Source organism: Bos taurus, chromosome 10, assembly GCF_002263795.3.
Source record: "Bos taurus isolate L1 Dominette 01449 registration number 42190680 breed Hereford chromosome 10, ARS-UCD2.0, whole genome shotgun sequence".
Taxonomy (NCBI): domain Eukaryota; kingdom Metazoa; phylum Chordata; class Mammalia; order Artiodactyla; family Bovidae; genus Bos; species Bos taurus.
This window is the reverse complement of record NC_037337.1, coordinates 44,650,694-44,668,062: the sequence shown is the minus strand read 5'-3', so window position 1 is coordinate 44,668,062 and position 17,369 is coordinate 44,650,694. Positions and strand designations below refer to the sequence as shown.

The following is a 17,369-nucleotide window of genomic DNA, read 5'->3' as shown; positions in this document are numbered from 1 at the left end:
AGGTGGCAAGAATATACAGAAGAACTATACAAAAAAGATCTTCACGACCCAGATAATCAGAATGGTGTGATCGCTCACCTAGAGCCAGACACCCTGGAAAGTGAAGTCAAGTGGGCCTTAGGAAGCATCACTACAAACAAAGCTAGGGGACGTGATGGAATTCCAGTTGAGTTATCTCAAATCCTGAAAATGATGCTGTGAAAGTGCTGCACTCAATATGCCAGCAAATCTGGAAAATTCAGTAGTGGCCACAGGACTGAAAAAGGTCAGTTTTCATTCCAATCCCGAAGAAAGGCAATGCCAAAGAATGCTCAAACTACCACACAATTGCACTCACTTCACACGCTGTTGGCTCAAACCGTAAAGCATCTGTCTACAATGAGACCCAGGTTTGATCCCTGGGTGGGGAAGATCTCCGGGAGACGGAAATAGCAATCCACTCCAGTATTCTTGCCTGGAAAATCCCATGGACGGAGGATTTCTTTCTAGGAAAGAAAGATAATTAACTTGATAGAGACTCTACTCAAAGGACCAGCACCAACTTAAATACACGTATCAACTTTTAACTCTTAGTCTGACACAGACCCCTAGTCTATGGGGTCGCAAAGAGTCGGACACGACTGAGTGACTTCACTTTCACTTTCACCACACAATTGCACTCACTTCACACACTAGCAAAGTAATGCTCAAAATTCTCCAAGCCAGGCTTCAACCGTGAACTTCCAGATGTTCAAGCTGGATTTACAAAAGGCAGAGGAACCAGAGATCAAATTGCCAAAATTCGCTGGATCATCAAAAAAGCAAGAGAGTTCCAGAAAAACATCTACTTCTGCTTTATTGACTATGCCAAAGCCTTTGACTGTGTGGATCACAAGAAACTGTGGAAAATTCTGAAAGAGATGGGAATACCAGACCACCTGACCTGCCTCTTGAGAAACCTGTATGCAGGTCAGGAAGCAACAGTTAGAAGTGGACATGGAACAACAGACCGGTTCCAAATAGGAAAAGGAGTACATCAAGGCTGCATATTGTCACCCTGCTTATTTAACTTATATGCAGAGTACATCATGAGAAACGCTGGGCTGGATGAAGCACAAGCTGGAATCAAGATTGCTGGGAGAAACATCAATAACCTCAGATATGCAGATGATACCACCCTTATGGCAGAAAGTGAAGAAGAACTAAAGAGCCTCTTGATGAAAGTGAAAGAGGAGAGTGAAAAAGTTGGCTTAAAACTCAACATTCAGAAAATTAAGATCATGGCATCCTGTCCTATCACTTCATGGGAAATAGATGGAGAAACAGTGGAAACAGTGTCAGACTTTATTTTTTGGGGCTCCAAAATCACTGCAGATGGTGACTGCAGCCTTGAATCAAAAGACGCTTGCTCCTTGGAAGAAAAGTTATGACCAACCTAGACAGCGTATTAAAAGGCAGAGACATTACTTTGCCAACAAAAGTCCATCTAGTCAAGGCTATGTTTTTTTCAGTAGTCATGTGTGGATGTGAGAGTTGGACTATAAAGAAAGCTTAGCACCAAAGAATTGATGCTTTTAAACTGTGGTGTTGGAGAAGATTCTTAAGAGTCCCTTGGACTGCAAGGAAACCCAACCAGTCCATCTTAAAGGAGATCAATCCTGAGTATACATTGGAAGGACTGATATTGAAGCTGAAACTCCAATACTTTGGCCACCTGAAGCGAAGAACTGACTCACTAGAAAAGACCCTGATGCTGGGAAAGATTGAAGGCAGGAGGAGAAGGGAATGACAGAGGATGAGATGGTTGGATGGCATCACTGACTCAATGGACATGAGTTTGGGTAAGCTCTGAGAGTCAGTGATGGACAGGGAAGCCTGGTGTGCTGAGTCCATAGGGTCGCAAACAGTCCGACATTACTGAGCGACTGAACTGAACTGAAACAAGTTTGCAGGCTGTGGAAAGGGTCAATAAAAGGAAGAAACCAAATATGTAGGAAGGAGATAGAATTATCATCAGAACATAGCCCCCTAGAAAGTAAAAAGAAATGAACTGACACGTTCCAAGAGTTGACTTTGGGATTGAAAGGAAGGCTGTGCTAATACAACCTAGGAAGGGAGGAGAAGAAAATGAAGGGAGACATGAGACATTTTGAGGTGGTAAAGAATGAGGTTGAAGAATTCCATAATACATGCTGCTGCTGCTGCAAAGTAGCTTCAGTTGTGTCCGACTCTGTGCGACCCCATAGACAGCAGCCCACCAGGCTCCGCCATCCCTGGGATTCTCCAGGAAGAACACTGGAGTGGGTTGCCATTTCCTTCTCCAATGCACAAAAGTGAAAAGTGAAAGCAAAGTCGCTCAGTCGTGTCCGACCCTCAGCGACCCCATCCATGGCTCCTCTGTCCATGGGATTTTCCAGGCAAGAGTACTGGAGTGGGGTGCCATTGCCTTCTCCGTAATACATACATTCTGTGAAAAACAAAAAGTGACCTGCAATGAAAAAAGGAAATGGGGGGTTGGATTTCATTGTTTTCATTGAAAATGCAGAGTGGAGTAAAAAAGTGAAATAAAAAAGAAAAGGATTTCCCAAAAACAGCAAAGTCCTTGCTGGGGTTGCAAGGACTCTGAAGTGAAGCCATCACCTCGGTTCCCAAACCCTCTCCTTCAGTTCTATTGCTAGGTGACTGGGGCAGAGGATCATGGGAAAGTATGACCCTGACAACCAGGCTGACAAGGGGACAAATGTAAGGCCAAAGAAACAGGGAGGAAGGGTCAACTACCCAGTGTTTCTAAATCTTTCAAACATTAAGAGCTGACCGTTTAAACATATTTACCAAGAGATAAAAGGGCTGATTTTGTTTTGTATCTTCACTTCTAAGAAACATGTTGCCACTAGAGTTTGAGAACTGAGCTCTCTCTTTTTTAAAGTTTAATGAAGTCCTCTGGAGATTCTGAACACTGTATGAACATCGACTCCCATTAAACATAACTCGTTTTCTTTAACATAAGAGTTTTAGGGAACCACGTATATTTCTAATGCTCTTACTTGAAAATCTGAATCCCAGTTCCACAGTGACATCTTTACATGTGAACAAATTAGAACACAGAAACATAGCATATAAAATGTAAACATTACCTTCTTCTTTTTAAACAAAATAATATGGTCTTCCAAACAATTTTTAAAGTGACAAAGTGGAATGACTTTCTCTAAATCTTTTCTCTACGATGGAGGAAAGTAAAATGGAAACTGAATTGAGAAATGAGGTATTAATCAACTGTGCAGTTCCAGAAAGGTAAATTCTGGATCTATTTCATAATCCATCATCGAGGGGGTGATACAGGATAGGTTTGTTCCCAGGTAGTTTTTAGCTCTACCATTCATTCCATGATGTCCTAGCCTAGACTAGGACAAACACTTAACCCAGGGCTGTAATTCCTCTCTCCTATCTGGGTCTAGTAAAGCCAGTCATAGGTCTTCCCAGTAACTGTAGAATCAACAGATTTGCAAACTTTAAAAAGTTGGGGGCCATTAGCCAACCTCTTAGTACATCCACAGAGTGTATTACAAAAAATTAACATACACATTAACATACAATCTTTCAGGAGCTCTTCAAACCATTCAAGGTCAACATCTTCAACCACACCATCTCAGGTATCATTGCTGTTCACCAGAGTCCTCCCTAATCATTCCACTCAGATGTCCTCAGCCCCATCCATACCCTGCCTCTCTGGTTTTGGAATAGAGAGTGAAATCTGTGGTGGAGAATGAAACACAGGGTTCTTTATTTTAAGATGTGAAATTTGGATTAGAATCACATTTTGTTAGTAGAAACTTCTCTCAGAATCTGTTGTCGTTTAACTACTATAGCCTCTTTCCAAGATTAACCCTATTAGAAAAAGTTCGAGAAAAATTTAGTACTGTAGTTGAACTTGCTACCTGTTGGGCATTTTTTTCTCCTGAAGCTAATGTGTAGAAACTAGAAGGACACTGAAGTGACAGGTCCCTCCTGCCTCTTTTGTGGCAGCCTGGCCAGCAGATCACTGGTCTACAATAAGGGTTTGAATTTCACTATCTGGTTCTTGATGTTACCAATTATCAGGATCTATGCAGATCTTCTTTCTCCCTTCCAGTTTAAAAGTTACTTTTGAGAGAAGTATTTCACTTGGGCAGGGGTAATATTGGTGCATGCAAGAGATTAAACATAAAATATTTAAGTCATGATCTTCCTAACACACCATGTTAAGAGATGCCACCATTTAAATACAACTTGAAAACAACCCAATTAAAAAAAAAAATGGGTAAAGGACTTGAACAGACATTTCTCTAAAGAAGACAACAAATCGCCAATACACACATGAAAAGACATTCAACATCACTAATCCTCAGGGAAATGCAAATTGGGACCCTGATGTACTGCAATGGAAATATGTTGTATCTGTTATATTGTGGTGCCTGCTTAGTCATGTCCGTCTCTTTGCGACGCCATGCCAGGCTCCTCTGTCCATGGAATTCTCCAGGCAAGAATACCGGAGTGAGTTGCAATTTTCTCCTCCAGGGGATCTTCCTGACCCAGGAATTGAACCCTCCTCTTCTGTGTCTCCTGCATTGGCAGGCGATTTCTTTACCGCTGGTGTCACCATAGTTGCTATGGAAAACAGTATAGTCATTCTTCAAAAATTAAACACAGTTACCATATAATACAGCATTTAACCCTTCTGGGTTAACCCAGAAAGAAGTGAAAGCAGGGACTCACACAGATGTTTGTACACCCATGATCATAGCAGGATTAGTCACAAAAGCAAAAACAAGGAAGTAACCACAATGTCCATCAGCAGATTAATGGATTAGAAAATATAATATATACATAAAATGGAATATTATTCAGCCTAAACAAGGCAAAAAATTACAACATAGGTCACAACATGGATGAACCTGTAAGACGTTTTGGTAAATGAATTAAGCCATCACAAAAGGACAAATACCATACGGTTCCACTTATATGAGGTACCTAGAGTAGTCAGATTCATGAACAGAAGGCAGAATAGTGGTTGCTAGGGCGAGGAGGGAATGGGAAATTACTATTTAATGCAACAGATTTTCAGTTTGAGAAGATGAAAAAGCTCTGGAGATGAATGGTGGTGATGGTTACAACAATGTCAACATACTTAATGCCACAGAATGGCATACTTAAAAATGGTTAAAATGGGAAATTTTATGTTCTATATATATATTTAACTGCAATTAAAAAAATGTCTCCTGGAATCTTTGAGATGGTGGCAAAGATTAAGAATAGACTAACTTTGCCTGAGGCAGGAGAAAAAAGGACCTGAGTACCTACTATGTACCTAACAGGCACTCTCAGATCATACACAAAAGCAAAAAACAAATAAAACCATAACACGACAAACAACGATGAAAAAAATACCTTGATTATTAACCCTTCTTTACTGTGAAGAAAGCAAGGTTCATAAATTAACGTACAAGGTCAAGGAGCAAGAACTAGTGGTAGTATTCAAAGGCAGATTTGCCTGCCTCTCGAAGCCTGTGTTCTTTTCACTCCACCATGCTGTTTTCTGCTCCCACAGTTGTCTTTGAAAGGCTTTGTGCTTTGACTATAGAGCTTTTATACTTAAAAGTTGAGCCTGCCTTCTGAAGTACGCTAAAAAAGTCAGTCAACCAAATGCATTCACTAGGAGCCCACCACGAGGCCCAGGACTGGCCAGGAAATAATGGAGTCGTGTTTCCACTCTGCCATTAGCCATATGGCAGGGGAAAAAAACCACACACACAATTAAAATTTCAGTGTCGGCTGACTCTAAACACTCTGAACAAAAGCAGTATGTCTTTTTATATTCTGTATGGCCAGAAGTAGTGGAAATAGTCCCATTTTACAGGCTAGGAGTTGCTTCATCTTTTTCCTAAACCTTCTACCATCATAGTTACTGATCTGCTGTTACTCATTCATGTTGTGCTTCAAGCTGGAATTTAACAACTAAGGAAATGTTTTGGGCTATGCAAAAATAGGTATCTCTTGTTCAATGTCTTTTTAAAAGAGAGCAGGGGGTTTCTGGACTCCCCTGTGCCTATGACCCAAGGTTTCATTTTCTCACTCTTTTATGGAACACAGAGAGAAGTAAGGCAGATTGTCTCCACATCCCCACACAAAGCAGGGTGTTGGCATTACCTAGTGAATCCAGACTGTAGATGAGTAAGTACCAGAGGATGAGTCCCATTTTCATTCATATAGCCCAGACTCCCAACTTTCCATTTCATGACAGGCAGCTTGAGCATATAGCTCCAGTTAGGGGCATTCTGGATCCAAGATCCACCCAAGACTCTTCTTTGGGTAGATGATCTTTACATATTTTACTCTAGGAGACATACAGGAACTGGAGCCATGGAATACGTGGCATGACTTGTTTTGCCCACAGGTTTGATTAAATTCAACAGATCTGTCAGAGGAGCTCCATGGTTCAACAGCAGTAATACTTTGCCTGTTAGTCATCATAAATAAGCTCAGAAAATTAGACATTTTATTCCTTAAGGACCCCAAAATTCTTATTTCTGAAATGTGCTGTTACCCCACATATTTTGAGAAGCCAAATCAATTTCATAAAGATGACATTAAAAGAAACTTCACAATTGAGAATAATGATAAAAAAGGAAACATATATACTCTCCATGGCATATTTAGTATTTAAAACCCACATTTAAAACATTTATGAGTGTCTAAATATGACCTTTTTATTATTTTTACTCCACTATAAGCAGTTCTTTCTTTCCTTTGAAAATGTATCTCCTTTCATTCTAAAAATACAAGACAAAACGTTTTTATCAATGATCATTTATTGCTTAACCGTACTACTTATTGGAGACAAAGGTTAATTTTAAAAATCAGGCTATGTTGGGATATTAAACTCTTTCTCCTACATACTCTGTGAAAAGAATCTCACAATTTCATTTCTAATCCGTTAGACCTATTTACTGCACTTGTATGTATCATTCACAAATATGAATAAGCCAGGGCCACAGACTCTCAGTAAGAAGACCCATTGCTCAAGAATATCAAAGAATAAAAATCACATTCTGATTTCACTATTTTGTCCATGCACAGCATCTGCAGGTAAGGAAACAACTCCAGCAACACTTTAACATGTTGTCCCTCACTGAGGCTAATATGTACCTTGACCTAGAGCTGAGTAAAATCTATATAAACATAAAATCCATATATACACTCCTATCTGATTCTAGACAAGTTAAACTCGCCCCACTCCTTTGAGAAAGGATGCAACTTTAGGATAAGACCCACTGGCAACTGATAGCTGTTTCTAAGGTTATCCTGAGAGCAGCTGCAGAGACACCGTTTTTTAAATGGTAAATACTGCCCCTCACATACGCAATTCCAGCCTTTGTTGGCAAATTCTGAGTACAAAAGGATTTACCCTCCCCAAACAAACAAACAACACAGAAAGCCAAATCACAATCCTTTGCTGCAAGACAGGCCACTCAAGTGGTCTGTGTAAGAAAGATAATGCAATTGACATTTTATACCACTTACACCCCTGAAACAGGACTGCGACGCTCAGATGGTCAGCCCACAGCTTCACAGCCCCCATTGATTTCGCCTGGGCTCTGCTTTTCTTACAAAAGAACTCTGCAAACAGCTTCTTAATATTTAGCATGTTTTCCTGATGAGTCACGGAAGCTAAGCACTAATGAGGATTATTTTTTCAAACCAAGGTGTCACAAATTTGGTCCCTCTCAAAAGTCCTCCTAACAGAACCCATCCTGATCATTTCCTCCAATCCCCGAACAATGTGCCTTTCTTCCCTTCGAAATCTGCCCTTAAAACCGCTGGCGGTGGTCATTTTTCCCACTTAACAAGGAGCAACACGAAAAGCGTTTCCTTTACCTTGGCTCCCGAGGCTGGTCCGAGGAGAGTGGCTTTCCTCCGCCCTCCGCGCCGCTGAGTGCAGGCGAGCTCCGGCGCAGCCCGCCCAGCCCAGCCCCGCAGTAGTAGGAGCTGCCCACTGAGCGGCAGCCGTTGTGTGTATGTGTAGCAGCAGCGCCTGCAGCCCAGGGACTAGTCCCCACCCAGCTTTGTCTTCAATCATCGGTCTTTATACAGGAAGCAGCGCATCTCCCACTTCCTCCTCTAGCTTACTGTGAGCTGCTTACTTCTTTCCCTCTCCTTCCATTTCAGGGCACACTGGAGCCCTTTCCCAGTCTCTGGGAGATGTGACTAGAATCCTCTCTCCCCTTTTGTTCCAGGTCCCTTGGTCCTGTCTGTTCCTTCCTCCCCCTCATTCCCTCATGCTTTCAGCCCCCTTCTGCACACACAGTCTGCTTTCTTAGCTTGAACTTGGTTTGTTGCTGCTGCTGCTGCTGTTGTTTTGAGGGGTCCGCAGCCCCTGACCACATTCTGCCGCTGAGATCCAGTGCCAGCCTCCATGGCTTATCCTGATTTACTGGGGTCCCTACCAAGCCAGCGAGCTGGGAGCTTGCAGCTTCTTGCTGAAATACTTCTCTCTGTGGCCAACATTCCCCATGCTTCATTTCTCCAAGGCCCCACTACGTTGAGCTTTGGCTTAACCCATGTGCTCAGAAAAGAATGGCCCTGATATGTATTTTTGTGGGGCATAGGAGATAAGCCAAGTCCTGAAATGCTACCTGTGACCTGGTAGTGGAGATGTATTCCCCGAAAGATTCTCAGTAGTCAGAAGGAACGAGGTGGGGCTGAATGCTGGATCTTCTCACTCCAGAAACAGAGCCCTCTGCCCTACACTAGCAGGACTAAAAGGACCCTCACCATTCTCTCGGCCTTTCTCTTCACTTTAGGAGGTGGTGGAGTGTTACCAATAATGGGAGAGACTGCAGGCAGTCTGCCCACCAGTATTTGAGTCCAAGCTGTCATTACTGGCTATGAACTTGGGCAAATTATTTAACCTCTATGTGCCTCAATTTCCTCATCTGCAAAAATAGAGGTGATTAAAGTCACACCCCACGGCACTAGTGGTAAAGAATCCACCTGCAGATGCAGGAGACTCAAGAGATGCAAGTTCAATCCCTGGGTCAGGAAGATCCCCTGGAGGAGGGCATGGCAACCCACTCCAGTGTTCTTGCCTGGAGAATCCCATGAAGAGAGGAGCCTATCAGGCTATAGTCCATAGGGTTACAAAGAGTTGGGCATGACCGAAACAACAGAGCGCAGAGTCATACCCCATAGCAGAAATTTGAGGATTAAATGAAATGATGCACAATATAATAATAATATTTTCCTAAAACATAAGATATGTTTGACATATAGGAGCTCTTTTTATTTTTTAGAGGACACAAGCTCAGAGATGGTGAGTAACTTTAGCAGTCAGCAGCCAAACCAGGACCCCACTTGGTTTCCTGATTCCCCATGGTTAGTATATTCACCACTAAACCTCATTGCTCTTGGGGCTCTGAATTTACTCATCTTGTGAGTCATTCTTCCTCATTATGAACACAAGGTGCTTTGGAGAAACTACAAATTATATACATGTTGAGGGTAGGGGTGGGGGGAATCCTTCTAGTGTCCAGGCAACATTGTTAAGAAACCTCTTCTCAAGAATCAGTGCTTGGAAAGCTAATCTTCCTGGGCAACAGTAAATTCTCAACTCTACATTTTAACCCAGCCTTGCCTCACCCCTCTAGCAAGTAAACTAACAAGGAACACTAGAAAACTAGGGCTGATGCAGGATAACTCTATCATCAGGGAAGTCACCAGGTGAGCCTTCCTATCCCACCTAAAGGACCACAGCACATTAGCCTGGAAGATACAGAATTCAATTTCTATCAAGTGTTCCGAGACAGTCCCTGAGATACCCTTTGTTTGGGTTTGATATTCCATGAATAAGAGTTTGCTTATTTCTTCTACCTAGAAATCCTTTTTCAAAAAGGGCCCGGAAATCAACTCATTAACATCAGAAAATTATGAATGGATTGTTTCAAGATTTTAAATGGGGAACTACTTTTGAACCACCAATAACCAGAACTGTAGCAGGAGAGGATTGCATTAAATCCTCACAGCCTCCTATAGCCCAATGATCAGACATGGGCTACCTCCAAGTCAGGAATCCTGGTGCCAAAGGTTACTGGAAGCTTTTAAATGAAAATTTAAATACATATGATATCAAGTCTAAGAAGAATGAGAAGCACAAGTAAGAATGGTTGGAGAGATTATTGAAACAAATCTTTGGTCAATTTTAAACTAGCAGCGGATGCTGGCATGAACTCTGGATTCAAACAGGTCTCTTTTTCTTAGTGTTGTTTAAATCATCTCTGCCACCCTTCTCACTTCCTCTCTCTTAACCATGAGAGTGGCTGGTCCTCATCTTTATGTCTACAGAGAGAAATCTCTTTCAAACACTAAACCCTCTAGGAATTTGGTCTGCTGCCTTCTGATCAGTTCTTCCATCTCTGGCCCCAAGAGAGTGGGTTAACCTGCCCATTGCCAGACAGTAGTAACCAATCTCTCTTCAAAGCTAAAAACTAGATTTTAAGATCTTTTTCTTTCTGTCATTAATCTCATTGCTTTCAACTGATTCGAATAGCTTCTTTTTCTGGAGAGAAAGAAAAATGGGGTATAGATGGGTCAAGAGAGAAGATTAACCTAGTTCAGAGCTCTTAACACAATCATGGGAAATATGCACACTGAGTCTGCAAGGTGTCCATTTCTTAGGAGATACAATTACATCTCACCAACAAAGGTCCGTCTAGTCAAGGCTATGGTTTTTCCAGTGGTCGTGTATGGATGTGAGAGTTGGACTGTGAAGAAAGCTGAGTGCTGAAGAATTGATGCTTTTGAACTGTGGTATTGGAGAAGACTCTTGAGAGTCCCTTGGACTGCAAGGAGATCCAACCAATCCATTCTAAAGGAGTTCAGCCCTGGGTGTTCTTTGGAAGGAATGATGTTAAAGCTGAAACTCCAGTACTTTGGCCACCTCATGCGAAGAGTTGACTCATTGGAAAAGACTCTGATGCTGGGAGGGATTGGGGGCAGGAGGAAGAGGGGACGACAGAGGATGAGATGGCTGAATGGCATCACCGACTCAATGGATGTGAGTTTGAGTGAGCTCCGGGAGATGGTGATGGACAGGGAGGCCTGGCGTGCTGCAATTCATGGGGTCGCAAACAGTCGGACATGACTGAGCGACTGAACTGAGCTGAACTGATGACATGTTCACACCATCAGTAAATGAACATGAGTCTATACATAAGACAGAAGCCTCTAAAAATGCTTCAACAGTCATCAGTGGCTCTGTTTGTAGGCATGGATACCTTGTACTTTTTACATTTACTTGGCAGAGAAGGTGGTAAGGAGGCCATGATTTTGGCCTGATATCTCTACTGTGTTATCGAGCATTCTAGCTGGATGCTCCTTGGAGTTCTTTAATATCAGCATTTCCCAAATTATATACATTGCCTCATCCAAAGCTTGTTCCTCTTTCTATATTCTCTATTTCATGCCGTGAGGACTACAAACCAGTTGCCCTCAGCAGGAATATAAGAACAATACCAGAACCATCTGTCTTTTCGACCCTAAGTCTGGTTTAAAGTTCCTCATCCTTCATGCTGCTATGTCACTTCAGTCGTGTCCGACTCTGTGCGACCCAATGGACGGCAGCCCACCAGGCTTCCCCGTCCCTGGGATTCTCCAGGCAAGAACACTGGAGTGGGTTGCCATTTCCTTCTCCAGTACATGAAAGTGAAAAGTGAAAGTGAAGTCACTCAGTCGTGTCCGACTCTTTGCGACCCCATGGACTGTAGCCTACCAGGCTCCTCTGTCCATGGGATTTTCCAGGCAAGAGTACTGGAGTGTGGTGCCATTGCCTCTCCTCATCCTTCATACCCACCATGAAACTAGCTCTTCAGCCAAACTCCTCCTGTCTATTACCCTGGCCAATAATGCTTTGGTTGTCCCTAGATGACTGCAAAGCTTTCTGTTTTGTCCCCATACCTCCAGTCTCTCTTCTAAGCCATGCTCACTAGAAATATGTCTCTAAAATGAAGAGGTGAGCAAGTCACAGCCCTGCTATAATTTTTCAGAATCTCTCTTTCTCATTGCTTGGAGGATACAAGTCTTAATTCTTTTGCATGGCACAGTAGGCCTTTTATAATGGCACCACCTCCACCCCAACCTTATTAGCTAACCAGTTACAATCTGATCCACATTCATGGCTTCTCCTCGGGTCATACTCATCTCTCCTCCACATCTTAGCACATGCTCTTCCTTTCACCAGAAGTCCTTATTCTCTCCTCCATTTTGTCTGCTGGTGACTCCCACTTACCCCTGTAAACTCAACTTCTCGCAGAAGCCTCCCCTTACCATGGAAGCAGGGCTGCCTTCCTTGCCTAGCAAGAGCACAGGGCCTAGCCTCTGTTTCCATAGCAGCACTAACTGCGGTGTTTTAATGAGTTGTTAAAATGTCCACCTCACTCATCAGTATTAGCCCTAAAGGCTAGGGCCATGGTCCATTCATTTTTACTTGTCACATGCTGCTGCTGCTGCTGCTGCTGCTGAGTCGCTTTAGTCATGTCCGACTCTGTGCGACCCCATAGACGGCAGTCCACCAGGCTCTGCCGTCCCTGGGATTCTCCAGGCAAGAACACTGGAGTGGGTTGCCATTTCCTTCTCAATGCATGAAAGTGGAAAGTGAAAAGTGAAAGGGAAGACGCTCAGTCATATCCAACTCTTAGCAACCCCATGGATGGCAGCCTACCAGGCTCCTCCATCCATGGGATTTTCCCGGCAAGAGTACTGGAGTGGGGTGCCATTGCCATTTACTTGTCACACAGCAGGTACTTAACAGATGCTTGTGTAGTGAAAGAACATCATTGGCAGAGATTCCAAAAGTGCTCTTGTTTTCTTTTGGGTGCATGGGGGAGAGGGGAAAAGGAAGTTTCTGATTTGAGAAGTTGGTCATGGGGTAAGAAGCAAGAACCCTCTACTGTTTGTTTGTTTGTTTGTTTTCCCCAAATTGTCTGCAGAAAGCCAGGGTACATACATATATTCTGAATATTTGTTCTCTACGTAACCCTGAAGAATCTGGGGTAACTCCTGGTTTCATTTCTGCACTGAATTGTTTATAAAGAAGCACAGTCTGGCAATGAAAATGTAATTTAGAAAATAAATTTTACAAAGAAGCAGAAAAAAAAAAAAAAAAAAAGGAAAGAAAGCTATTCTTTATTTGCATTTCTGGATAAACTTAAAAGAGACTAATTTATAAGCCAGAAACCCTTGTCACATTCCGTCCTGCATTTTCTGGCTTTTGCCAACTCACAGCTGTCCCAGAGCCCCTCACTCTCCAAACTCTCTCTCTAATCTCATTAAATACTGTTCCTCCCCCTGTCCTCTCCTTTCGCCTTGCCCAAATATTTCTTTACTATTCTGCTTGACTTGCCTTCTCTGGCTAAGCCCTCTCTGCTTTTCCGTCCATGTCTCAGTCTGGGCCTCTCTCTCTCCCCTTCCTTATTCTATTGTTTTAGGAAGGAACCAGAAACTCCCAATACTGCAGCTCCTGGAGGGCATGTGTGGGCTGAGCTGGGGAGGGAAAAGCAAAACGGGAATAAGAAGGTCAATTTGTATGTTAACAAATCCTGTCCACTTATATGCACCAACGGTACACTTAATGGCTTAATTGTGGTGCTGAATAATAATCAAGAATAAATAAATGAATCATTCAGCTGTTATCTTATCATAGAAAATCCAGAATTCCAGGCATTACTTGGATTAACTGAAAGAACAGACGTCTAAGGACTTTTTTTTAAAAAAAGGCATAATCAGGATCTGATCTGTGTGTCACATGGTCATTCCTTCCCCCGAGACATCTGAGCCTACCCCCAGCTGTTAGGAGCCAAGGAGACGAATCATATTTGGTTCGTAGAGAGTCAGGGGTCAGGATGGGTAGAACTAATGTTTCTTGAGAGAGTGGCTGATCCTCACAAATGGGACATGTCAGTCTCTCCAGTGAATCCCAGCCCAGAAGTTAACAGGACAAGGGGTTTGCCGAGGAATGGCCACCTCTTCTTCCTCCAGAGACGCATGAGCTCTCCTTTCCCTTTGCACTGGGCAGGGCTAAATGCTCCCCGATTTTCCCCTTAAGTTGCCTGACATGTCACCATGACTGAACCCATTTGGGCTGTTAACTCAAGTGTCTATATGTTTGTACTACATACAGCCCTGGGGAGGTTGACAGGGATCCATGAGTTCAAGAAATGAAAAGATTGAGAGCAAGAGGAGAACGGGGCGACAGAGAATGAGATGGCTGGATGGCATCACTGACTTGGTAGACATGAGTTTGAGCAAACTCCAGGAGATAGTGAAGGACAGGGAAGCCTGGCGTGCTGTAGTTCAAGGGGTCACAAAGAATCGGACACGACTGAAGGACAGAACAATAGCAACAACAAATACAAGTGTTGATGGGGAGGGAAGGCCAGAGGGTATGGCTCAGAGGCCAAAGATAGGTGGGAGCTGAGGGGGACTGGAGGAGGGCTAATTGTGAAGCAGGAGGTCTTGTTGAAGAAGACACTGGCTGTGAAGGGACAACGGCAGGAAGCAGGCAAGAGATGGGGAAGGAGTCAGAGCTGGAAGCAGGCAAGAAAGAGCCATAGAGCCATAGAGGCCTGGCTGTGGATCCAAACAGCTGTGCATAGGGAGTGCTTGGCCAGCGTAAGTAGGGAGAAAGGCCAGATACTCCCTGAGTGGATGTTGCCTGCTTCGTGTCTTCCCAGAAGCAGAAAATGTTTCAAACCCTCCACCAGCGGAAAGTAGAGCTGGGCTGTCCATCAGGGTGATGAAAGAGTTTAAACCAAATGCATTCTTACCATAAAAACAAAAGCATGATTCTGCAAAATACAACTCATCCCCTCTAAAAAGTCTCTGAAGAAACATACAGAAAAGCAGAAACAGCAGGAAACAAGCAACAAGATCAAGAGGAAGGAGTCAGCAATCAAGTATGGCAGAGGTTAGAGAACACGGTACACAAACAAAGCCTGGGAAAAACAAGCCTTTGAAAAGGTCAGAATTAAAGGATACGAACCAGTGAGATTAATATCACACAAGTAAATCATTTTGAAGTATCTTGAAAGAAAAGCTATATGATAATAACTCCAGTAATTTGCAGACAAGGCAGAAGGGCAAGATTTGATTCTTCTCTGCCAAATGCGTTGTCAGACAGGATGATCTATTTGGATGGTAAATAAGTTGGCAAAAGGCTGGACAATAAAAGATGTTTAAGGACCTTCTCTCATTGTGTTTTAGGTGATTTCCCTACTGCAAAGAACATTCACAGGTTTGCTTATGACCTTGGTCTCCCAGCTCTAGTTTTCTTCTAAGTCTTAAGTTGCTCACCTTGGATTTTCCTGTGATAGAATTTCAGAAACAGAACCATAGGAGGCGAGGAGAGCATTGAGATGTTGAGTGCTGGGTGGTGAATCTGTCTCTACTCTTAAGTCCACTGGAGGCTAACTAGACTGAGTGCTTCCTGAGGGCAGGGCTGTGTCTCTCCTCTCTGTAAACTGTGTGTGCTCAGGACAGGTTGGCTAACTTTAAGTGAATCGAAACCATTAGGGCCTGTGGAAGAAAGTTATGAGTACTACTGACTACTTTTAAGATGTAAGAGCATACATTTTACAAAATTCTAAGAAAATGAACAAACAAACCACCAAGGCTGCGTAAAATATGACCCAAAATGTCCTTGGGAATCAGAAATTGAGAACAGGATGTGGCAAGGAGGAAAATGTGCCATTGATATTGAAACAGCAAAGACCCTGAAGTTACCAACCAAACAAGAATCTTAAATCAGGAAGCAGTATCTGTTATTTACTAAGATGATAATGAAGTCTCAGTATATGCAAAAAGCTCTTATGAAGGTTCGTCAGTTGATGGCTCTTTTTACAATTTGTAAACTTGGAAGGTGCATTTTCAGTAATGTAAAGAATTTGCTATAACTTCCAATGAAATGTTACAAAAATGATTTGTTACTTCTGTAAGAAGTTATTCAACATTCTTTAAATATTACTTGTATGATTACACAGGTAATTTTAGCAGAAAAGAATTGCATGGTGTATAGTAAATTTGAAAATCTCAAATGACTGACTTGGCAAACGTAGTCCATAAATAAGATTTCTTAGCAAATTACTACGTTTACTCGTACAGTTTTCTAAAAGGAAATGGCTGTTAGTTGTTACCCTGCTCCTCCACAAATCCCCTATTGCTTATCCTGGTTATAGCTCTTATCACACTGTACTGTCCTTGTGTGTTCCCCTTCTTCTATCCTCCACCATGTATGGAGTTCTAGAACACACAGGTCATGTCCTACTCATTCTGTGTCTCTAATAAGTCCTCAGAACATAGCCATACAGGTGCACAGTAAGTATTTGTTGCATTTATGGGTAAAATCAAAAGCATTTCAAGTGAGGTACAGAGATTAATTTTAGGAGGAGGAATATAAGCTGAACATCTGTAGTTTTATTTAAAATTAAAAAAAAAAATTACATCCTGGGACTTCCCTGGCAGTCCAGTGGTTAAGAATCTGCACTTCTACCTCAAGGGGCCCAGGTTTGATCCCTGGCCAGGGAACTAAGATCCCACATGTCTCGGCACAGCACCCCCCCCCCCCAAAAAAAATCCTATAGCATCATGTTAGGAAGCAAGTTTATCATTATTTATACATTGCTATTAATAGTTTTGTTTTCAAGTGGAAAGACTGGGTTACTTGCTCAAGACCAGTGGTTGTCATTGATTCCTTCCCAGCACAAAATACTGAAATTGATTCAGACCACAGCCAAGCCATCTGTTTGCTATTAAACATTTACAGACATCCCCCCTAACCTTCCACCATTAAATTTTTGCATCTAGAAAGTAGAGTTATATTATCTGAAAACTGACAGCATAAATATGACTAAAAAAAAAAATCCCACCAATACCTTATAAACAGACTCGGTACTCTGATATAAGCACGGAAAACTACATGACCTGAACTTTTACTTAAGGATTACATACATCAATGGGTTTACATCTGATCAAAGTGGCAACAATAACCTCAACTAATATAGTCAAGAAGGAAAAAAGTTGTACTTGCCCATAGATGGACTATACAGTCCATGGAATTCTCCAGGCCAGAATACTGTAGTAAGTAGCTGTTTCCTTCTCTAGCAGATCTTCCCAACCCAGGAATTGAACCAGGATCTCCTGCATTGAAGGCAGATTCTTTACCAACTGAGCTACCAGGGAAGCTCTCAGCTGAGGAGACACTATTAGAGAAAAATGAGATTTCAAGGAAGAAATTAGTGTCCAGAATGAGTGGATTTTCAAGACAAACTCCCATTTTATTCTGGAATAATAATCTAAGGAAATTCTTC

General features: G+C 42.4%; 1 protein-coding gene across 11 annotated transcripts in view; it reads right to left on the bottom strand.

The window, feature by feature from the left end:
* GNG2 (G protein subunit gamma 2) overlaps positions 1-8,307 on the bottom strand; it is a 137,200-nt gene extending 128,893 nt beyond the window's left edge. For 4 of the 11 annotated variants that reach the window (XM_059890198.1, XM_005211654.5, XM_059890199.1 and 1 more), the window contains exon 1: positions 7,537-7,952. Coding sequence is in view for 3 of the 11 variants with exons in the window: in XM_024997241.2 (XP_024853009.1) it covers positions 7,537-7,660 (124 nt within the window). In the remaining 8 variants the exon portion in view is untranslated. 11 annotated transcript variants of the gene reach the window in all.
* Between the last annotated feature and the right edge of the window lie 9,062 nt (positions 8,308-17,369).